General features: G+C 38.9%; 1 protein-coding gene across 3 annotated transcripts in view; it reads left to right on the top strand.

Moving 5' to 3' along the window:
* The window catches only part of Exoc6b (exocyst complex component 6B), a 514,534-nt gene that overhangs the window by 235,088 nt on the left and 255,355 nt on the right, over window positions 1-24,091 (top strand). For all 3 annotated transcript variants that reach the window (XM_057789522.1, XM_057789516.1, XM_057789518.1), the window contains 3 exons: window positions 21,121-21,204; window positions 21,610-21,656; window positions 23,358-23,478. In XM_057789522.1, the coding sequence (XP_057645505.1) occupies window positions 21,121-21,204; window positions 21,610-21,656; window positions 23,358-23,478 (252 nt within the window). The remainder of the gene's footprint in view (window positions 1-21,120; window positions 21,205-21,609; window positions 21,657-23,357; window positions 23,479-24,091) is intronic.

Genomic DNA, 24,091 nt, shown 5'->3' with positions numbered 1-24,091 from the left:
AAATTGTCTATCATACTGGACAATGACTCTGTAGGAATACATAACAGCAAGCTAATCTGGATAAATGGTACATGGAGGGTTTATATCATTCTTGTTTTTTTCCCATAAGTTTCTATAAGTTGAAATTATATCCAAGTAAAAATTTAAGTGTTGATTTAAAAATGTAAATTTTTATGTATATTAATAACAGTTTGGTTGGAAAATATTTAAGAATTTGTAGTTCTCTTAGACTCTTTTTGATAGGTACCTACAAAGAAAAAAAGAGAAATTAACCTTTTGAGTTGAAGATGAAAAACTGATCTATGTAATAAAGGATGCCTGCAGACATCATCCTTGGCCTAATCTGAATCACTTAGCTAACAAGAAGCTCTAGTCTAGGAGCTGGAAGTTCCAGTGCGGTCTGGAAATGAGGTTGGGAGCCACATTTTCCAGTTTGTGTAACACAGGGTACCTTGTTTAGTCAGCACAGTTTAGGTCAAACGTGGTTATGAAAAACAGATGAATTCTTGTGATCAAGTTGTACTTTGACAAATATCCCATTGTTTGAACATGCAGTAATTTCTAAAAAATGTGAACCAGCCCACTTTGCCTAGATTTAGCTCTCTCCTTAACTCTTTTGCCTGCTCACAAGGTCTTGTCATCATGGGGAATAGAAATAATAAGGCAGAGAAGTGTGTTAGATGCTCTACTCCCCTTCCTTTTGGTTCCCTTTCTTTTGCTCTTCTGGCAGTCAAATTCTGGGCAGGCTGTTTAGTCAGCTGGAGGTCTTGCACTACCCTGGCTCTGGGGACAACTCCTAAGTCTTTGTTCTGTGAGTGGATAGTGATGTGTCCTTATGAATTAGATACTTTGAGTTTATCCATCAGTAGAAAAATGGCACTTAGGATCAGCAAGACACTGCTGTTTTAACTGGCTCCTCTAGTTGTGGTCTGAGTCATGCTTTTAGTTCTGCCTTTTCAGTTCCTACCATAAAAGGCTCATGCCTAGATTTCTGTTATAAACCTTAGAAACCACAGTCATAGAGTAGGAGGCTAGAGGTACTTGATGCAGACCAATCACATTGATTCAGCCTGGTTGGTGTAAGGCTAAAGCTTTTCATGTATTCACTTGTGTTGTGCTCTTTTTGTTGTTTTTGCTGAATCTGTGTTACTCATCACTTTGTTCATCTGACTGTTAAATATTTGTTGTGTATTTAAAGTTTACAGATTGTGTGGTCTATACTGGTGCCTGTGGGTGTAATTTCTTTTCTGGGTAGTTTAGCCTTTTGCTGTCTATTTTATAGCCACTAGCCACATGTGACTTGGGTCATTTGAAACGAAAGTGGCATGACTTGACATACACTATAGGAGGCACACCAGATGCCAACACTGTATCACCACAGGTCTGTGAAATATTTATTTCATGCATTATTTTTATATAAAGTACTTAATAAATGATAGTATTTTACTATAGCAGGTAAATAAAATGTTAGATTTAGTGCCACTCTTTTGCAATTCTTTTCTTCTTTGGCTGTGATTCCTTGAAAACTTGAAACTGCACTGGTGATGGACTCTGCTTTGTAACTTGTAGGCATGTGTGCTGAATATTGCTACTTAGCAGATACAAATTAATACCTAAGTAATTTCCTGATTATTTCTGGTATTAAAATGTTGGTCATTTCCATAAAAGAGTATTAACTAGCTGGGCAGTTTTGGCACACACCTTTAATCCCAGCACTCGGGAGGCAGAGGTAGGTGGATCTCTGGGAGTTCGAGGCCAGCCTGGTCTACAAGAGCTAGTTCTAGGACAGGCACCAAAGCTACAGAGAAACCCTGTCTCGAAAAACCAAAAAAAAAAAAAAAAAAAAAAGCGTATTAACTGTGCCCATAGTGCATTTCCATTATTTTTTTTAAAAAAATTTTGTTGATAGTGAGTACATAAAATTGCTATTAGTTCTTGTCATTTTATTATATCAGTTCTTGATGATTTAGAACCTTCATGAATATCTCTGGATAACTAGCTTAATTAACAGCAAGCTGGAGTTGGTATTATGGCTTTAGTTCTATAAGTTCTGCTAGGATTTTCATGTATGTTACTGATACTTGAGGTAAGTTATTCGTAAGGAATCATTTCTAGTTAATTTTTATGATTACAGACGGAAGATGTTGTGCTCATTGCATGATACAATAATTCAGAAATAGGAAAGAAGAACTCATCTAGAGCATTTAGTCACTTGTGATTGGCAGGTGTCCTAGTGATGCTGTGTATTTTTTGGTCCTCATTTGCAAAGGCTCCTTTCCTTTGGTGAAACCTGCAGTGTATTCTACTCAGAGGAGAACAGGTTTGAAAACATTTTAGTCATTTCCTGGTTGTGTCTTTTGGAAATATTGATTTTTAGTGCTCTGAGCATGTTACCAAGACTTAAGAATTGATACCTATAGATTGCTTCATTCTCTAGAAGCTTGAAATTAAATCTTTATTGCATACCTCTTTTATCATTCTAGCCCCATGTTTTAAATTTAGTTTGTTTATTTATGAAGATCATACGTGGTATTGGTAACATGCATGAGCTTGGGAATTTTTGTATTTTTAGGTCTGTCATGGTGTGGTTATTTTCTCACTATCATTTTGGACCCTGTCAGGGCAGTATTAATGAGGAATGAGGATTAACAGCCTTAAGAAGAGGAAGAGACAAAAAAGACTTTTGAGATAGAGATACTTAGGTAGGAGTCAAAAGCATGAGTTTTTACTAGGAAGAAATTATGTATTCTGTGATGGAGGAGGGTCTATGTGTTACTTTCATTGGTTAATAAAGAAACTGCCTTGGCCCTGATAGGACAGAAAATTAGGTAGGCGGAGTAGACAGAACAGAATGCTGGGAGAAAGAAGCCGAGTCAGGCAGTCGCCATGATTCTCCCACCCAACACAGACGCAGGTTAAGATCTTTCCTGGTAAGCCACCTCGTGGTGCTACATACATTATTAGAAATTGGTTAAAGCAAGATGTGAGAGTTAGCCAGTAAGAGCCTAAAACTAATGGGCCAAGCAGTGTTTAAAAGAATACTGTTTCCGTGTAATTATTTAGGGGCATAAGCTAGCCATGTGGGAACTGGGACAGCCGGAACGCAGCCCATTGCTCCACCTACTACAGAGTGGCTGCCCAACGTGGTAACAAACTCCATGTAAAACCTGAGAGAGCTTAATTTTAAACAGAAAACAGAGTTTAACGCAAATTTTTGCTGTTTGTTGTTGGCGTTCTATAGAGATTTCCTGTTTCAGCAATTGTGGCAGAAAAAAAAAGCCGTGTCCGTTTAAAGCACAGCTTCCCGGGGCTGTACCGCCACTGCAAACTCCGGCATTAGAGCATTTCAATGGCTTTTATGGGACTGGATGTTTGTGTTCCCGCTTGGGATAGGGAGGAAAGTAGCTGAGATCATGCCCTTGGCTCAGCTCTTCCTGCCTAGGCAGATGGCAGAATCAGACTTGATCAGGCAGGAGTGCATGGCGGATTCCTGCTGCCATACAGAGAGGTGTTTACAGGCTGCACAGTGCTCTGCGTGTCAGATTTGCCTGTAACTTGGATGAAAAGAGTTTCTGTGCTGCACGCTCAGTCTCAGAGTTAAAGTGCTGAGTGTGGCTCCTATGTGGACAGCTCAGGGGCACCAAATGGATCTGAGGCAGGAGTGGCTGCTCCAAGCTGAGCTGTGCTGACCTCAGGCAGAAATGATCGTAATTACCATAACAACAGTGCAGTTAAGGTTTAGACTGGCAGTAAACAGGCAGTACCGTATTACCCCTGCATGGTGCAACTTAAGTTTTTAAGAAGTGCTTAACATTTCAAGAACTGCTCCTGGATAGTAAAAAAAATTACAGATTCAGACATAGGCTTGGGAGAGAGAAGAAAAAAAAATATAGAGAATAAAGTTAATGCCTTTTTTTAAAAAAAAGGGTAAAGTCTTTAAAGAAACAGAATAAAGTAAAGTGATAGAGTAAAAATAAGCCACGTAAAAATGGAAAATTCACAGAGTCTGGATTCTTTGTATTATTGTGTTTTCTTTAAAATTTTTGACTGTAAAGGAGCTAAGTACAGAGAGACATTTCATTATATAGGCTGCCAAGTGGAACCAGAATGGATATCATAAGGGTATTATGACTTCAAAATTTGGGTCTAAGGATATGATGCTTTGGAGAGGGTCTTCTTTTGTTTTTACAGAGGATGAGACCCTGTGGATTGCTTCTATCCCAATTTGGTATGATAGACCCCACCCTCCTGAAAGGTTGCTGTGAACACCCTCAGAAAATTACTTCACTCAACTTCCGACTGAGATGACCCTGACACACAGGTTACACCATGAAAGATCTGAATACAGCGCCCCCATTCAGCAGGAAGCAGTTTGGAGAGAAAAAACTGCGCCCATATTCCCAAATATTGTTTATAAATGTTCTTTTACATTTAAAGGGGGAAATGATATAGATATGGATAATTTGCATTGATATGGATTTTAAGGTCAATTTTGTTATATGTATATGTATTTCTGATCTTGATTAAGGTATTGTGATTGTAGCCGGGCGGTGGTGGCGTACGCCTTTAATCCCAGCACTTGGGAGGCAGAGGCAGGCGGATCTCTGTGAGTTCAAGACCAGCCTGGTCTACAAAGGGAGTTCCAGGACAGGCTCCAAAGCTACAGAGAAACTCTGTCTCGAAAAACCAAAAAAAAAAAAAAAAAAAAAGGTATTGTGATTGTGTAGTTCATTTAAAAATGTATTGTTTAATTAGGAAATATAGGTTGTTAATGGATAATCATCGATAATAGTAAAGCTTGTAGTCATGTTAGTTAGATTTTCTAGATATGCATAGATATATTTCAGATAGGCATTCTTCATATCTTTCAAAGACTACAGAATATGGCATTTAATGTTTTAATAACTTAGGGCTTTTCATGACAATGAGACACATCTGCTGCTGGCAGCACCAGCTACTTCAAGAGGAGGATGGGCATCGAAGAGGCTCCTTATGGAGTTTGATAGCCATTTGGGCAAGAAACTGCTCTTGCCTAGACTGTTGCACAAACTGGACACAGAGAACCCGCAGAGAGAGGACTGCTAAACTTGTCTAAAGGTGATATGGTCTTTCGGGGTTCCTGACTCATGAAAGAGTCTGCGAGACAATCTGCAGAACACAGCAGATAGTGACTGAACTGTCTTTGAAATTTCCTGCTTCATGGAAACGTCTGCTGGATACTATGGCCTGTAGGCTGAAGATGGATGCCCCAACAATACAAAAGAACTTTGGATGACTGTCAGGCAGCGAGATGTCTCTGTCATTTCTAGAGTTTTGGAAGTTGCTTACCTCTTGTTTACTTAGGTAGTTTTATATCTTTCTGGAGTCTTTGATGGAGTTGAAGAATGGATAGTTATAGTTTTCCTTAGTTATGATAAAAGATAAAGTAGATCTAAATATTGTAACTGTAATTCTTACTTGATAACTGTTTTGTTATATGCAATTTTACTATGTTAAAGTTAAAGCCTTTCTTTTCTGTTTAAACAGAAAAAGGGGAAATGATGTGGGAGTATCATTTGTCTATCTGTTTCTTTCATTTGTTAATTAATAAAGAAAACTGCTTGGCCTGATAGGGCAGAATTTATATAGGCAGAATAAACAGAACAGAATGCTGGGAGAAAGAAGCCGAATTAGTCAGTCGCCATGATTCTCCTCTCCGACACAGACGCAGGTTAAGATCTTTCCTGGTAAGCTACCACTTCGTGGTGCTACACAGATTATTAGAAATGGGTTACTGAAGATGTGAGAATTAGCCAGTAAGAGGCTAGAGCTAATGAGCCAAGCAGTGTTTAAAAGAATACAGTTTCCATGTAATTATTTCGGGTAAAGCTAGCCAGGTGGCAGGATGCAGCCCCACGGCTCCTACTACAATTCTGGACAGTGCCAGCTCCATAAGAGCTATCCAGAGTGAGAAATACCCCCCATTCCTTACTCCTTCCTTCTCTCTTTTTCTTTTTTCCTTGTCTCTTTAGAAACAGGCCAGCTCTAGCACAGCTGGCTTCTTGTCTTTGCCTTCTGGGTACTGGTGTTAAAGTCTGAGTGGGCCTTGCCTGGCATGTTTGTTATTTTGTTCTCACTGGCGTTGCAGTGTATTTATTGGGAAAAGCCAGTCGGTCTGAAAATGCTTATTTTCTAGTATGTCTTTTCATACCCTGAAGAGATAAAGTTTTCATATATTTTTAGATTAAAAATTAACATAGGACATGAAATGGCTACCATAATAAATGAAGGTTTCTTTCTTATTATTGAATTATTAGGTTTCTTCATACCATTTATGTACATATGTCATTATATTTTGTTTTAATTTCCCTCTCCCTCATACCTGCTGATTCCCTTCCTTCCCTATGTAGCCCCCATTCTGTTTTCTTATCACATATATCTCATATATCTGTTACTCTTTATTTTTTTGTAAATCTGGAATTTGTAAAACTTTAAAATTATTTTTAACTGGTTTTACATACTAACCAGGTTCCCCTTTCCTTGCCTCTTTCTGCTCCCTGTCCCCCATTCCATCTTTCCCCCACCCAACCCCCCACCCACTCCTCAGAAAGGATAAGCCTTGCTATAGGAGTCAACAAGGTGTGGTACGTCAAGGTGAGGCAGTACCAAACCTCTCCCCTCTGTATCAAGGCTGATCAAGGTATCTCTTCATAGGGAATGGGCTTCAAAAAGCCAGTTCATTCACTAAGGACACATTCTGGCTCCACTGCCAGTGGCCTAGAGACTTATGCATCAGGGACACATTCTGGCCCATTGCCAGTGGCCTAGAGACTGCCCAAGCTACAGAACTGTCACCCACATTCAGAGGACCTAGTTAAGTCCCATGTAGGCTCCACAGCTCTCCGTTCAGAGTCAATGAGCTCCCTCTAGCTTGCTTTCCGTATCATGGTATTGACCCTTTGCCACAGCAAATACCCTACTGTTTAACTAAACTTTAGAGTTTCCCAGCAAAGTCAGGAAGTTGACAATACCAGATGCTAGGACAGACTTGACCATCTAGATCCTCATCCTCAATGTCTTAGCATGAGGAACATAGAAGAGAAGAAAATAGGTAGAATAAAAATACAGTGCAGTGTTCAGGGATCTATGGAGGTTTGATGTCTGGTATTATTCATTCTTAATCTTATTTTCTCCAACCTCTGTGAAATGCCCTTTGTTTTATCAGCAAGCACAGACTATTCTGTGTATGTTTTAGTTTTATATCTGTGTCTTGAGTTCTTGAAAGAATGAAATAGGTAAGAACCAAATAAAACTTTCCTTAATTTCAGAGTTTAGTTACAGCTCTAGGTGTTATAGTCAGCATCCTCCACTGCTCTGCCTGTTCACCCTTAGCCGCTCTGTGATTTCCAGTAGCACTTTCACACACGGCTAATCCCAACGGAGCTTCATGGCACCAGCCTGTGAGCCGAATTGAGGGTTAGTAAAACCAGCTGAACTGCCCAGAGGATCACAGAGTTATTGGCAAAACTGAAGCCCAGTCTTGAGCTTAGGAGTTAAATTTGAAATATACTTTTCTAATGTATCATTGATGTTTCCATTGTAGAGAAAATGCTGTACGGTTGGATAAAAAAAGGCTTTTTGATAATAATATATTCTGCGCTATCCCTGAAATATAAATCCATGGTATATTTTGCATTAATTCTTGTCTTTGGAGTTTGAGAAAGTTATTTATAAAAGTTATAAAATAATGCTCTCAGTGGTTATGGAAAGACTGAAAATAGTAGTCATATCCTACTCTCTAACACTGGCAATGACTTGGAATTCAGATGTATAGAACTAAAGAAAGGCAGTCTATTAAAGTACGTCGGTCTCGACATAGACAGTGAATGGGTAGGGTGGGGTGCTGAGCAGAAAGAATACGTTGAGTTATTTTCTCCTAAGATTGGGAGGGTTGTCCATGAGGATGCTAGTAATGTGCTAGTGTTGACGTAGCTTTGGGCTTGTCAGGATTGTTTTTAATTGAAATTTATGTTTCTCTCTGTTGCTCTCTCTTTACGTCTGGCTTGGGAAAATCAAGTGGGGAGTTTCAGGTGCTATTTTAAGAATGTCACTGCCAGCCCAGTTAGTCTGGGCCAGAGTTGTTCTGGACTACTCTTAGGGTAGGTTTTCCTTTCACAGCTTGCCAAATGGTTCTTTATTATGCCAGATTAGTGTGCAGTTTGTTCCAGGCTCTTACTTCAAGTAGACCTTCCCATTCAGAAAAATAGCAAAAATTTCCCTTCTTTCCAGGCGTAGCTCTATTATTCTTTTAGTAGAGCCCTTTAGATATTTGGCCATTTAAACCATGCTCTTTTTTTTTTTTAAAAAAAAGATTTATGTATTATGTATATAGTGTTCTATATGCCTGCAGGCCAGAAAAGGGCACCAGATCTCATCTTGGATGGTTGTGAACCACTATGTGGTTGCTGGGAGTTGAACTCAGGACCTTTGGAAGAGCAGCCAGTGCTCTTAATCTCTGAGCCATCTCTCAAGCCCCCTAAACCATGCTCTTTTGAAAATTTCTACTGTGCACCACTTAATGATCCTGAAGTTGTGTATTCAGTACTTTCTGGGTTGGGGTATTGCTAGATGGCCAGCTACTGTGTTGGGAATGACAAAAGGATATTGATCTCAGGGTTACCAAAGCTTCTAGGACGGGGAGTTCTCCTCCTGGTACCAGCTCTGCTAACTTTTGCCCTGGCTAACACTCGACACAGTACAGGATTCACTTCAGTGCCCACCTATCAACTTCCAGGAAGCACTTTTATTCCTTTTCTGTGTTCTTTAGCTCAGTATCAGGCAGAGTGTGTGCCAGTCACTACCCGTTATCTCCTTTAGACTCTTTTGATCCCAATCCAGTGGAATTATCCAGGAGACATGTCAATTCCTGTGAGACAGATCCTGTGTTACAGAAAAGGTAACTAAGGAAACACCTTCGTGCCTTTTCTATATGTCCTTGTTCATTGTTTTAAAATAAAACAGAAAAAATTTGAAGAAACTAAGTGACTTAAGAGTTTCACCACAGTTTCATTGGCCTCCTGTTATTCATTGTTTCCAGAGACATTTGATGTTCTTTTATAAGCAATTAATTGTAATAATATCATACTTAACTACATATATCACAAATATTTCTTTGTACAAATAGATTCATATTACTGTTTTTTATATTTATATGATGCTGCATCAAGAGGGAAGGAATGCTAATTATAAGAGCTTATGATGAGGGTGATGCTAATGACTTTATTTAGCAAGAAATTCCTAAAAGCTGTGTACCATAGCATGTGGTTTGTATAAGTTGTATTTTTCCTTTATATTATTATTTTTATTAAATTTATTCATTTATTTTACATCCCCACTGAAGTTTCCCTTCCCTCCTCTTCTCTTCTTCCCCCAACCTCTACTCTGCCCATCCCCCAATCCACTCCTCCTCTGTTTCTTCTCAGAGGGGCAGACTTCCTATGGGTATCAACCAAGCATGGCATATCAAATTGAGGTAGGATTAAGCTCTTTTATCAAGGCTAGGCAAAGTGACCACTATGAGGACTAGGTTCCCCAAACCAGCCAAAGTATTAAGGACAGGCCCTCCTCCCACTGCTAGGAGTCCCATAAGTAGACCTAGCTACACAGCTGTCGCAGTTAATAGAGGGTCTAAGTTGGTCCCATGCAGAATCCCTAGTTGTTGGTCTCTATGAGCTTCTATGAGCTCAGTTTAGTTGTTTCTGTGGGTTCTCTTGTGATGACCTTGATACCCATCACCCCCTAACCTACTGGCTTGTACAATCCTTTCTTCAGCAGGATTCCCTGAGCTTGGCCCAGTGCTTGGCTGTGGGTCTCTGCATCTGTCTGCATCAGTTATTGGATGAAGGCTCTTTGATGACAACTGGGGCAGTCACCAATCTGATCACAGGAGATGGCCAGTTCAGTATTGTTAGGAGTATTAGCTAACTGGGGTCATCCTTGTAGATTTGTGGATGTTTTTCTTGCACCAGGTTTCTACCGGACCCCAAAATGCCTCTCATATAAAGACATCTTTCAGTACTGTCTCCCTGCATCACCCACCACCGGATCCCTCATGTTTCCATTGCCACCCTCCTCGAGTCCACTCAAGAGATCTCTTCTATTTCCCCTTCCCAGGGAAATCCATGTATCTCTCTTTGTTCTCTCCTTGTTACTTAGCCTCTCTTGGACCGAATTGTCACGTGGTTATCCTTTACTTTACAGCTAATATCCACTTATGAGTGAATATAAACCATGTTTGTCTTTCAGGGTGATTTTTTTCTAGTTCCATCCATTTGCCTTTGAATGTCTTGGTGTTATTTTTCTTTTTTTTACTGCTGAGTTATACTCCATTATGTAAATGTACCACATTTTCTTTATCCATTATGTGGTCGAGGGGCATCTGGGTTGTTTCCAGGTTCTGGCTATTATAAATAATGCTGCTATGAACACAGTTAAGCAAGTATCCTTGTGTTATGATGGAGAGTCTTTTGGGTGTATGCCCAAGAGTTGTATAGCTGGGTCTTGATTATAGGTTCCCAATTTTCTGAGAAGCTGCCACACTGATTTCCAAAGTGCCTGAACAAGTTTGCACTCTGACCAGCAGTGTGGAGGGGTGTTCTTCTTGCTCCACATCCTCTCTAGCATATGCTGTTATCAGTGTTTTTGACTTTGGCCATTCTGACAAATGGAATCTCAGTCATTTTGATTTACATTTCCCTGATGGCTAAGGATGTTCAGATCTTTGCTGTAAGAGATTCTTCTGTTGAGAATTCTATGTTTAGATCTGTACCCCGTTTTTAAATTGAATTATTTGATTTTTGATGCCTAGTTTTTTGAGTTCTTTATATATTTTGGAGATGGGCCCTCTATCAGGCGTAGGACTGGTGAAGATCTTTTCCCAGTCTGTAGGCTGCTGTTCTGTGTAGGTTGTATTATTTAATCTTCATTTTATAACCCTGGCAGTATATATTTTACAGGTGATACAGTTGAGGCACTTTTTTTCTTTTAACTTATTCTTTTAAAAAAGCTACCTTTTCTCATTTTACATGCCAAATCTAGTTCCTCCTCCCTCCCTCCTCCTGATCCCTCCACTCCCCCCCATCCTCTCTTCCATCACCTATCTACTCCTCAGAGAGGGCAAGGCTTCCCATGGGAAGTCAACAAAGTCTAGCTCATTGCTTTGAGGCAGGACCAAGGCCCTTCTCACTATCTAGGCTGAGCTCGGAATCTCTCCAGAGAGAATGGGTCCCAAAAAGCCAGAACAAGCAGTAAAGCTAAATCCTGGTCTCACTGTCAGTGGTTCCACAGTCTGCCCCAGCTATGCAACTGTCACCCTCGTTCAGAGGGCCTAGTTTGGTCCTATGCTGGTTTTCTTGCTGTCAGGCCTGAGTTGGGAGTTGAAAGGCTTCCATTAGCTTAGGTAAGCTGTTTCAGTGGGTATCTCCAATCATGGTCTTGACCTCTTTGCTTGTATTCTCATTCCTCCAGTTGAGGTACTTTTGAGATAGTAAATAAATTGCTTCTAATCATGTAACTAGGGCTTAAACCAGGGTTCTAACTCAGGATTGGAACTGGAACTCAAACTCCTTTAGCTATGGATATTTTAGATATTTTTATCTACTCACTACTTTGATGAGTATTTAGTTAGAATTATTAAAGCCTTTTAAAAGGCATGCACATTTAAAATTGTCTCACATGTGACCCCTTAGAAAAGGTAATAATTATTTGGCATTTCTTAAAAAAAGAATATGAGAACTGACTTGTTTATTCCCAACAGTTCTGGGTTAGGATTAATATTGTATTGTTTTCACTTAAAATCACTGTTGCCTGCAGCTAGAGGCTAGACATCACTTTTTATATATGCAGGAAATGTTTGTACTGATTGAGGCCAATATTTTTGGTTGGGATGCATGTTTAGCAAATCATGCCTCTTGTTGCATGTCTCAGCAATTTGCTTATTTTTATTTTTGTGAATAGTGAGGGACATTGAGCTATTTCTACTGTAAAGCTTCAGTATTGTTCTTATTCAGGCAAGTCTTTTTAATGGGCCTAGATACAACTTTGTCTTGGTAAAATACTTAGAACTGGAATATCCTGCTTAACTTATGTTAATGTTATTGTTGATTCATATATTTCTACTAAATTTATATAAATGCCGTGTATTTTAATTTTGAAATTCATGCAAATTTTTCTTATGGAAGAATGAATACCTAGTATAATTTGGTAAGACTTTAAAAAGTTGTACAGTCCATACTTCCCTGAAATTGGTAAATGTCCAGTATGCAAAGTGCCAATATCCTATGTTATGTACAAATTATGTACTGGCAAATTATGGCAAAGATTCTAGTGGGGATTAAATTATATAATTACTCTGGAAATCAACATACCGCTTTTCCAAACTTAAAGTATAACCAAAAGGCACTCTTGGTCATTTATTCCTTCTGGACTACCATCTTTACAAGGATATTTATAGCAGCATTATTCATAATGGAGTCACACTAAGTGAGTGGTTAATTAAGTGGTGGATTATTCCTTAGCAATAGAAAGAAAAGCACATTGACATGTCCTTGACCTGGAGAATTTTGCAGGTGAATAAGGCAGTCCTAGAAGGTAAAAATCTCATGATTCTATTAAATAAACATTATAGTTTTTTGTCATGTGATTGTATGTAGTGCGCATGCTCCTGTGTATGTGTGTTCATGAGTGTGGATGGGCACAGCCTGTGCATGTGTCGATGTATGAGTGTGGAGGACTAGGCTGACATAAGAACCTTCCTGTATCACTCTCCATTTTCAATGAGGCAGGATCTCTGCTTTGAGTCCAGAGCTTGTTTACTTTGTTAGTCTAGCTAGTCAGCTAATCCCAGAGATTCCCTGTTTGTGAAATTACAGGTAAGCCACCAAGCCCACTGGATATGTATGTGGGTTCTGGTGATTCAGCCCTCATACTTGCATAGAAGGTACTTTATTTGCTTATTCATCTCCCTGATCCATAATGTAAATGACAAAATTCTAGAATTGAGATCCAGTTAGTGGTTACCAAGAACTATGTGGTACAGGGTCAGAGGGCAGTCAGAGCTGTAAAAGGGAACTTGGGAGATCCTTACACTTTTGAAAATGTACATCATGGTTATGTCATTGTAAATATCCTTTCATGATGTAATAGTTCTCTAAGATGTTTGCTGATGAGGGGAACAGGTGAAGTGTGCTGGTGTTTTGTCTCTCTTATTGCATCGGTATGTTGATGTAGAATTCTCAAGATAGGAAAGTTCAACCAAAGTTCCAGTGGAACATTTTGATCAACTTTTACCTCTCTTTTTTTTTCTTATTTCTTATATTATTTACCAAGTATAAACATATTTCCATTTGGTTTACGTTTAGTCATTCTGCTTAATTTTTAGGAGCTATTGAATATCAGTATGACAGATTATATATTCTTAGATTCTAAATTTGTCTGTTTCTATAGAGCATCTCTCTGTATGTCAGGGGATAAGATTGATTTGAACAAAACTTTCCAATCCTCACTTAAGTACACAAAGGCTGTGTGTGTGTGTGTGTAATGTGTTTTAAAATTTCAGGAGGCACCATGTGTCTTCAATAAAGGATCCATTACATACATTTGTGCATCATAATAATGTGTATAACTTTGTTTATAATGTACTTTGAACCTCAGATTTTGTGTTTCTTCTAGCATTAACTTTCTTGTAGCTATCTGGGGAGTCACTTTGAAGCTGTCTGACTCTTTGTATAAAAAGTTTATATTGCACCTTCTATGTTAAATCCCTTACTTTTCATTTATGAGAACTGTTGCCAGTCTTTCATTACCTTCATTTATACGAAGATGGTTATTTATTTATATTTTTAAAAGCCACATTTCCCAATTAGCTCTTAAGCAGAGGCTCTATTCATTTTTGACAAATGAAGCAGAGTAGGAAGGAGACTTGTTTGGAGAAGTTTCAATTTTCAAATTGTAAAACACCTTAACATTTTAGAAGATTAACACAAATGAGTTAGGGTATAAGAGACTTTCCTTAAAAATTACACTGTGCTGCTGGGTGGTAGTGGCACATTACTTTAATCCCAGGACTCAGGAGGCAGAGGCAGGCAGCTCTCTGTGAGTTCAAGGTCAGCTTGGTCTACAGAGCGAGTCCAGGACAGCCAGAGATACACAGAGAAACCCTGTCTCAAAAAAAACAAGCAAAAAAAAAAATTACACTGTGAAATTAGGTGTTTATTTAGTCCTTTTGATGATTATCAGCTTTGGGAATTATTCCTCGGAGAGAATGCAGAAATGCCCCCATTTTCTTTTGGATCCATTTCTTTCTAATGGAAAGAATGACTGTCCTTACTTTTTGTGTATGGAAAATTCTCTTAGACATTTTTTGTGTCTTCTTATTGGTTTAACAGTTTAGCTTAACCACCTTCTTACATATCCTTGGTTGTTCTGGTATGTTAGAGACTTTGAAATAAAAAGGTGGGATTTGGAGTGGGGGCAATGTAACTCATATAATATTGTTTTTAAAAGTGTAGAGTAATTTAAGTTTTAATTGTCTGCATTAATTCTTTCATGTACTAAGTTTTTTCTTGTTAATTTTCCTGAACTGGATTGGCTCTTTAAGTCATTAGTCTATAAAGTGCACAGTTATATACAGATTATTCAGGTTAGGGATTTTGTAGCAAAAGGAACACTTAACCTTATAAGTGAAATTCAAATCTTTGCCTGATCAATTCCCCTAATCACAGAGGAAGTCTGCATTTTTGCTCTTGCCAGGTAAGTAGGTTGTAATTCTAAGCGGTTTGGTTTACTAAGCATGATTAAGACACCCTTCCCTTTGAGGTTTACCCTTTCACTTTAAGGTACAACTGTTTATCATCTTAGGTCAAAGGTTATAAAAAGCAGTCATCAATTAGAGCTTTATTGGTTGTAATTGGTAATGCTCTGAAAGGAGCCAGCTGAACTGAATCTGATAATAAAAGACTCTTTGTGAAAATATTTAATAAATTAACACTCTGTCGTGGATCGGGGAAGCTAATTATAAAGGCCAAGATTGTTAATCATGATGTTTACATTCTTCAAAAGCACAGACTGCTCCATAATCATTAGACCTCAGGATTTTTTCTTTTCTATGTTTAAACCCCAGAGGGGATGCTCTTCCGTGCCTCCTGCCTGGGTATCGCTGCAGGAGGAAATGCCAAGACAAACACTGGTTATATGGGCATCTGAAAAATAAATAGGACTCTGCCAGAACATCAGACTGCCTGTGCTCTTTCCTAGAAGGGTCAGAAGTTTATGTAGATTCATTTTTGAATAAAATAAAATTTATTTTGAATAAAATAAAAAGTGGAAGCATTTGGAAAAAATGATGTTTTTAATGATAAATTGTCTTGAAGAGAAATTACCCTTTCTTCATAGCTTATTTTCTAAGATGTTTTAACATTGTCACATTGTTGTGGCTTTTGAAATGAAAGCAGTTTTCTGACCTTTAAAATAGGTTTCCAGAGTTGTGACACACACCGTCGTGACTCCTGAGTGACCTTGCTGGGGGAATACTCTGAATGGGGCTTTACATCTGGGAACAGAATGTTTCTAGATTTAAGCAATAGGGGGCATCTTGGGGTTGTTCTTTACATATGTTCCTGCAGTCTGAAATTTAGGGCAGTTCTAATGAAAGAAACCCTGCTTTGGGCCTGCTGTGCAAATTAGCCATCTGGTGAAGTGTAATATCCCGCTGAACATCATTATGGGGCCCTAGGAAGAGTGCTCCCCTTTACAGACGGACACAAATTAAAATAGCCCTTTAAGTTTTTTTTTTAAAACTCTGAATGAACCTGTCTACACGTGGTCGCTGTGGCAGTTAAAAGAGTGTCCCAGCCGCAGGCAGGTGCTGACATCACAGGCTTTGCCCAGATGGAGATATTGCTTCCTGTGGACAAGCCGGAAGAACAGCGGTGTGCATTTCCCTTCTTCTGTTCACTCCTTTGTTCTTTGTTTAGGTGTTTTGTTATTTCTTAGTCTGAGGGTTATTTTCTTTACAGTGATTAGTAAAAAAGTCTTTCATAGTCAGCATACCATAGAAAGAACTGCTCAGTTAAGACTTGTGAAGTCAGCCAATGTCCTAGTCAGTATGCCATCGAAGAGGATATAGTGTCTGCCCTCTTTTGCATACTTTGTAGAATTATTGCCCACATGATGCGGCTTCTTGATGTCAGCTTTTTACCATTTCTATAACACTACACAAAAATTCCATTATCATTTTAAGACATGAGACGTAGTAACTACATGAAATAGGTGTTTGTACTTGGTTGTTCCATAGGATCCATGAGGTATTTTCCTTGCCTTACTGTCAAAAACAGTCTCTGTGGCTTTGTCGGTCACCTGTGCATATCCTCCAGACACTGTAAGTCACCTCCATGTTAGTCATGGTGTCTAACACAATGCAAGTCTTCATAAGGAATTGATACACTTACTGTTTAGGGAATAGTGACATGGGAAACAACCTGCATATGTTATGTGTACAGTTCTGATGGATTTCTAAATATTTAAAGAAAATCTATTATATTTATCTCCCCCCTCCCCCTTGCATGAGTGTGTAGACACATGCCACAGTATTCTATGCTGATCTTAGGACAGTTTGGAAATCAGTTCTCTCCTTCCTGCATGTGGGACTCCAAGGATTGGACTGAAGTTGTCTGGCTTAGATATAACCTGCTGAGCCAGTTTACCATTTACCTCTTTTTCATTTTGGAATATTTGTGATCCATACTTGGTTGAAACTACAGATACATAACCCACATATATGGATGGCTAACTAGATATGGTATACATTTTATCAGTATGAGGAAAGGCATCCATACGTGGGACAGTGATCTTTAACCATGTAAAGATTTGTCACTTGTATTAGTTTAATAAAACACTGATTAGGTGTTTGACACCTAAAAGGTGGGGCCAGGAAGATCAGTTCATGGCCATCCTCAGCTACATGAGAGCTTATGTCAAAACAACACCCTCTACTACAAGCAAAACAAAGAGATATCTTCTTTAATATACTATTGGTGTCAGTATATTAAATCATATCAGCCAATTACACTATAAGAATGTTTGCAGAAAGCTTATCTAACACACAGGTTTTCTCTATAAATCACATTGTAAGCCTTTTTGAGCTTAGGAACACTGGATAACATTTTATTTGTTACAGGTAAGGGCCCTTTTAAAGGGCAGAATAATGAACAAAAAGCACAAAAATGCATACATAGAATGTGGCATTGGATAGGCCATGAAAGTGATACAGGTTTACAGTATTTGACCTGAAACAAAAGGTGGCATATTGCCTTGTTTGACCTTAAGTAAGAAGATGTGCATTGGATAATTTGAAGTTTTAGAAATTCTTCACATAGCTATGAAAATTTTTGAACAGGCTCTTGAGTATTGATTTTGTAGTTTAGCTAACTTTTAACAAGTGATGAATTTGCAAGTTCAGAGTTTTTGCACAATGAAAATGCACTATATCCTTTCCCCTGTGTTCCTTTTTTTAAATGAGATGCCATCAAACTGTTAACCCAAGATAGAAATGGTGTGTGAGCTCCTATTCTTTATCACAACATCTCTACTTTGTTCATGTGCCTTTAAATGCATCTCAGAACTGTCTGTCCTCCCTCCCTCCCTCCCTCCCTCCCTCCCTCCCTCCCTCCCTCCCTCCCTCCCTCCCTCCCTCACGGAGGGAGAGCCATGGTCTTGTCATGTAGCCCAACTTGGTCATGATTCTCCTGCCTGTCAGGCTTCCCATTGTCGGACAGCAGGCGTGTGCCACTGTATCGCACTTCTTACTGACCTCTTGGAATCTCATTCTTCCTCTTCATTCTAGTCTCTATACTCTGAGTTCCAAAATGTAAGAATGTCTTCCTATTATTATAGCTGTTGAGAAATAATTTACAAATTCCTCTAGACTTGTCTTTAGCTATTCCTCTACCTCACCATGGAGAACTTCCTTTAGGTTCTTAGTATGTATGATGGGTTATTTTCTTTGAGTCTCAGTGTATGTACTTCTAGGAATATTCTTTTACCTGGCTTACTTTTTTCTTTCCTTTCTCTCTCTGTCTTTTTCCCTCCCTCATTCCTTCTATCCTTCCTTCCTTCTATCCTTCCTTCCTTCTATCCTTCCTTCCTTCTATCCTTCCTTCCTTCTATCCTTCCTTCCTTCCTTCCTTCCTTCCTTCCTTCCTTCCTTCCTTCCTTCCTTCCTTCCCTCCCTCCCTCCCTCCCTCCCTCCCTCCCTCCCTCCCTCCCTCCCTCCCTTCTTTCTCCCTTCTTTTCTTTCTTTCTTGTTTTTTTTGAGACAGGGTTTCTCTGTGGCTTTGGAGCCTGTGTCCTGGAACTAGCACTTGTAGACCAGGCTGGCCTCCAACTCACAGAGATCCGTCTGCCTCTGCCTCCCAAGTGCTGGGATTAAAGGCGTGTGCTGCCCCCCCCCCCTGCCGCCAGCTCTAATTCTTTCAATTTGTATAAATGTTAGGTCCCACCTGCTCCCCAAACATTTTCTGTCAGTAAACTAATCCTTTCTGTCCCTCCCTTCTCCTCTTTTTCAAAACTATAGAATCTGTTAGTGATTCAGAGTTTGGAGCTAAAATGAAGCCCTGTTTCTGAATGGGGAAGTACTGCACCAGTTACTCAGACTAGACTGGGCAAATGCCTGCTTCTTAAATTTGCCTTTAGACACCAAGTTGATAAAATTGGCAGAAGGAATAGACTTATTACGGGTGAATTATTTAATAGCCACCAGGGGTAATCCAACTCACCTTTGTAAACTTGGAAGCCAGACTTATTAGATAAGTTGGTCCTTTTTCTATTGAAGGAATATTAGAAAGAAAATGAATTTGATTTTTATATAGAATTTCCTCTTGTATATTCTCTGTCATTTACAAGAAAGAAATCAAATTAGTGCCTGGTGGTCTAATTAGAATGGAGGCTTTCTCTAAATTCACAGCTAAGTGTATCTTGGCTCTGAAGAATGTTAAATATGTAATGTCACACTAGGATAATAAAGGTCATTTAGGGCTGTTAACCTTAAAATGAAAAGCCCTCCAGTGTCTACAGCATGTAATTGACATTTAACAGCACCAGTATCCTATGTGTTGGTTACAAGTAGGGAATAACTTTAGCATATCAAATGGCAGTTTCCACTTGTTACTTAATAATTTGAATAATTTCCTTCCTCATTAAATGGTGAATGAATAAAGTGATGAACAGTCATGCTAATATTTGATTTCATTTTATAGATAAGAAGTACTTGTAGAGAGTGATAATCACTTTAGCAGTTTTAGGTGTTTGTTTTTAAGGTCACAGGGCTTAATAGCCATGATCCAGGGGCCAAGTTCATCTTGCGACCTGTATTTAGCCTGTGGACTTAAACTGATTTGACATTTTTAACATAAAAAAGTAAGACTTCCTGAAATGTAAAAATTAGAATATTTTTATTTCGGTTTCTTCAAGAAAGGTTTTTGGGTACATGCCACATTTCTTTGTGGTTGTCTGCAGCCATCTCAGCATTGCAGTAGAATGAGTGAAGCAGCTGCTGGTCAGCCTGGAGAAGCAGTTGCCCTCTTTACAGAGGGTATCTGCCCACAACCCACCCCAAGCTGTGGTATGTTTGTTCGATTGTAACTTCAGTTAGTGTTCTCAGTTCAGGTAGATGAGAACATAACAAAGAAGTCATGCTGAATAAGCTTCAACTTTTTAGGTGGTGGAAGAAAACACCCTAGATAATTGCACGAATAGAGGCTGCTTTCTCCTTCCCACCTAGCTCATCTGATTTATCTTAAAAAGTAAGGACATGTATAAATGCTTGTTTTTGGTGAGGCTTCATATCTCATTAAGTCCATGTAGCACCTGCACAAGGTTGAAATCTTTTTCTTTTGTGGTTTTAATTTCCAAATTTTACTTAATGTTTGATGGAGTAAAATAGGCATTTTCTTGATTGATGATTGATGTGGAAGGACCAGGCTCACTGCTTATGGTCTCACCCATGGACAGGTGGTTGGTTCTGGGCGGTATCAGAAAGCAGGCTGAGCAGGGCATGGGAACAAGGTTGAAATCTTTACACATGAAAAGGATACTGCACAAGCACAGATGAACAGACAGTGAAATTTAAATTAGCAGCAAGGAGTCAGACAGGCAGAACCGTAGTTAGAATCTAGTCACCGGGTCTGAAATAGTGCTCTTAGTCTCCGTGGGATCTTTCTGCTTCTTTTACTGATCGAGAAAAGTTTTGGGTTAAGAACATTTAGTCACAATGGGGCATATTATTTATTTATTTATTTATTTATTTATTTATTTATTTATTTAAGATTTCTGCCTCCTCATCACCACCGCCTCCTATTCCCCCCTCCCCCAACCAAGTCCCCCTCCCTCGTCAGCCCAAAGAGCAATCAGGGTTCCCTGCCCTGTGGGAAGTCCAAAGGCCACCCACCTCCATCCAGGTCTAGCAAGGTGAGCATCCGAACTGCCTAGACTCCCACAAAGCCAGTACGTGCAGTAGGATCAAAAACCCATTGCCATTGTTCTTGAGTTCTCAGTAGTCCTCATTGTCCGCTATGTTCAGTGAGTCCGGTTTTATCCCATGGTTTTTCAGACCCAGTCCAGCTGGCCTTGGTGAGTTCCCGATAGATCATCCCCCATTGTCTCAGTGTGTGGGTGCACCCCTCGCGGTCCTGAGTTCCTTGCTTGTGCTCTCTCTCCTTCTGCTCCTGATTTGGACCTTGAGATTTTAGTCCGGTGCTCCAATGTGGGTCTCTGTCTCTGTCTCCTTTCATCGCCGGATGAAGGTTAATATTCAGGAGGATGCTTATCTCAGAAACCGGCCTTAGTGTGCTAAAGCTTTCGTTGTGTCCATGTTGTTGTAAATGTCACTTCTGTCTGTGCTTCAGGGTTTTGTGATTAGGTTCAATAAATGGTCATACTTGCTTTTATTATTTGTGATTATCATCATTACAATAGTAGGTTTTGAGATATATGGTGTTCTTTAAATTCTACACCCGAAGTCTGCTCAATTCTTACCCATTTCAAGGATAATTGGTGCAATTATATTATTTCCTCTTGCTTGTTTTACAGGGTGCCCGAGAAACGTTTGAAAATTACTACCGAAAACAGAGGCGAAAACAGGCTCGTTTGGTGCTCCAGCCTCCGTCAAACATGGTAGGCTTGCTACCTGCACTTTCTATGCTTTTACTTTTTTCTTCCTGGTAGCTAACTGTGCATGCATGTGTATGTGTGTGTTTGTCTGTGTCTCTATGTGTCTGTGTACATTTATGCATGTGCACCTGCCTATATGTGCTTGGTGTCATTCTGACACAGCTTTGGCAAATGTGCCTTGAAGTAAAAATGGCTGTAAATGTTTCTTGACTGTTAATGTGCTATCTGTTATTTTATGTTCTAGGTATATATCAGTTCACTCATTTCCATTGTTAATTTGTAGAATTGTGGCATTATCATTATACTTACCCTATGGTCTATGAGATTAAGCTTCCCGAGAATAAGTAACTGATTTTCACATCTAAAAGTAATAACACAGAAACAGTAATTTTGCTTTTTTTGTTGCAGCATGAAACTTTAGATGGCTACAGGAAGTATTTCAATCAAATTGTAGGGTAGGTACATATTTAAGTTTCTATACTTCTTTTGTAAGAGTTATAAAAGATACACCTTTACTTTTGAAGTTTTTTTCTATTCTTTTTGGTAAATTCAAGAGAAAAAATAGATTTTTATTTTCTTATAATTTAGAAGGAACATCTTCTGGGTCAAGGTAACACAGCTGTCAGTCAGTGCTTGGGGAGGTTAAGAGACAAGTATCATCCTGGGCTGCACAGAGCTATGCTATTTCAAAAACAAACAATGAAAGGTACAGCTTACCCTTTTTAGCATTATATTTTTGGAGGATGCTTTTATGAGTAAATAATTAAAAATGGACTCATAATGTTATTATACTTGATGTTTTGTTTTTTCATTCTTTGTTCCATTATGGAATGAGATAATCAGCTGCATTGGAAGAATTTTTTCAGACAGTAAAATATTTTAGGCCTAGAAGAATTTAGCAATTTTGTCACAACAATTTGGTTCTGTGCTAGTCTGAAAACAGCTATGTATGATTCAGAAATCTGTGAGTAAAACGGTTACATTAAAATAGCCTTATTAAACAGATTGCTGCCAGGCTGACTCCACAGGATGGGATGAAGTAGTTGTTCTCGTCTAGAGTGGACACAGTAGTGTTAGGGTTACTTAATGAAGGCCCCCATAAACAAGCAGCTTTTTCCAACTATGAGATGGTGACCGTGGTTAGAAGAAAGGCAGCGGAATTTGATTATTTCATCAAGCTTACTTGACTACCTCTTCTTCCTTCTCCCACTTTTTCTCTAGCTTTCCTTCTTTCCTCCATTGCTTTCTTTCACCAGATTTATATTGCTTCCGTGTAATGAGTAACCTCCATTATGCCTATCATTGAGGGTTGAAGGATGTAGCTATTGTTAGAGTATTGCCTAGCATGCATGGCTTTCATCCTCGGCAGGGCATAAAAGAAGGTGTGGTGGCACACACCTGTAATCCCAGCACTGGGAATGTGGAGGCTGGAGGATCAGTAGTTTAAGGTTATTTTTTGCTGTATGGGCAGTTTAAGGTCAGCCTGAACTACATGTGACATAGGACCTTGGGTGTGGGTGTGTGTGTTTTAGTAATTTAAAAACCTTCTAATTAAGTTTTCTTTAGATTTGAATGAGCAACAAGGTAACTGAAGATATGTTTTAAATGCACAATAAGCTAAAACAAGGAAATTCAAAACAAATATTTAATTTTAAAAAATATCTTATTCTGAGTTTTTATTTTAAGATAAAGTTTCATAAGGTTACTTTAAAAATCATTCTGTAGCTTAGGCAAAGCTTGCTTTAGCCTCCTGAGTTTCTGGAGTTATAGACCTAATTAGGGGAATTATTTTGATGTGTTATATGTTTAATTCTTAAAAATCTATAAATTTCTACTTAAAATTAGCTTCTTGAAGTGTATTATATTTTAAAACTATGTTGGAAGTAAGGTCTACAAGCTGTATATACTTCCTCTTTTAAATTGTTGGGCTCGTGGTTGATAGAAATGATACTTCCGTCTTGGTAGAGTGTCTAAGATATTAATATGATTGTAGACACATGTTCAATATGTTAAGTAATTTTCTTTATGATAATGAATATCTTTCTTCAGAAAAAAGTATTCCCTTTGAATTAGATGGCAGTTGCTAATGTCAAAGCTTAGTGGTCAAGCTATAGCAACTGTATCCTCTGACATCTGTGTTTTCTTCCTAATCTCAGCTTTTTTGTAGTTGAAGATCACATTTTGCATACAACCCAAGGCTTAGTGAATAGAGCCTACATTGACGAGTTGTGGGAAATGGCACTTTCAAAGACCATCGCAGCATTGCGCACCCACTCGGTATGTAGGGCACCACAGGAAGTGCTTCCTCACCACTGAGAATCTGCATAGTGTTTGGTGTTGCACTGATTTCAATTCGACACATATCTCTTTGGCAATCCCTGTTTGGAGATTGTGAAAGTGATTAATTTATACTTCTGAGTTCTGTAGCACTGCGCTTGCCTTGTTGATGCTATCTGCAATAAGAAACAACTCCTCGTGTCTATCCATAATTCTTTGTGTGTCAGGCAGTATTCTGTGTATTTTATATACTTCATTCTCACTGTATACAAAGCAACATATTATCATTAGTACATTGTTATGTGCTCCCTATTTATGTACTCTTCACATTTATCCATATTGCTAGAGAATTGCTGTAGTGAGTGTTACTCTCCTTGCTTCTAGCTCTAAATTGGCCTTCCTCTCTGCTTGCCTAGGCTGAGACCTCTAGGCTTTGCTGGCCAACTACCCGTTAAACTTAACTCAGTGGAGGCATTAGTGGTAGGATAGTGGACAACTTACTAAAACTTTAAAATGTCAAATTTTCTTGTTGCTAGCTGCTCATCACTCCTTGAACACTTGTCCACGGTAGTCCTTCACTGTTCCTGTTTCTTATGCCTGGAATACCACTTTG

The sequence above is a fragment of the Chionomys nivalis genome, chromosome 1 (assembly GCF_950005125.1).
Source record: "Chionomys nivalis chromosome 1, mChiNiv1.1, whole genome shotgun sequence".
NCBI lineage: Eukaryota > Metazoa > Chordata > Mammalia > Rodentia > Cricetidae > Chionomys > Chionomys nivalis.
Note: the sequence above shows the minus strand (reverse complement) of the source record. Positions and strands in the feature narration are given on the sequence as shown.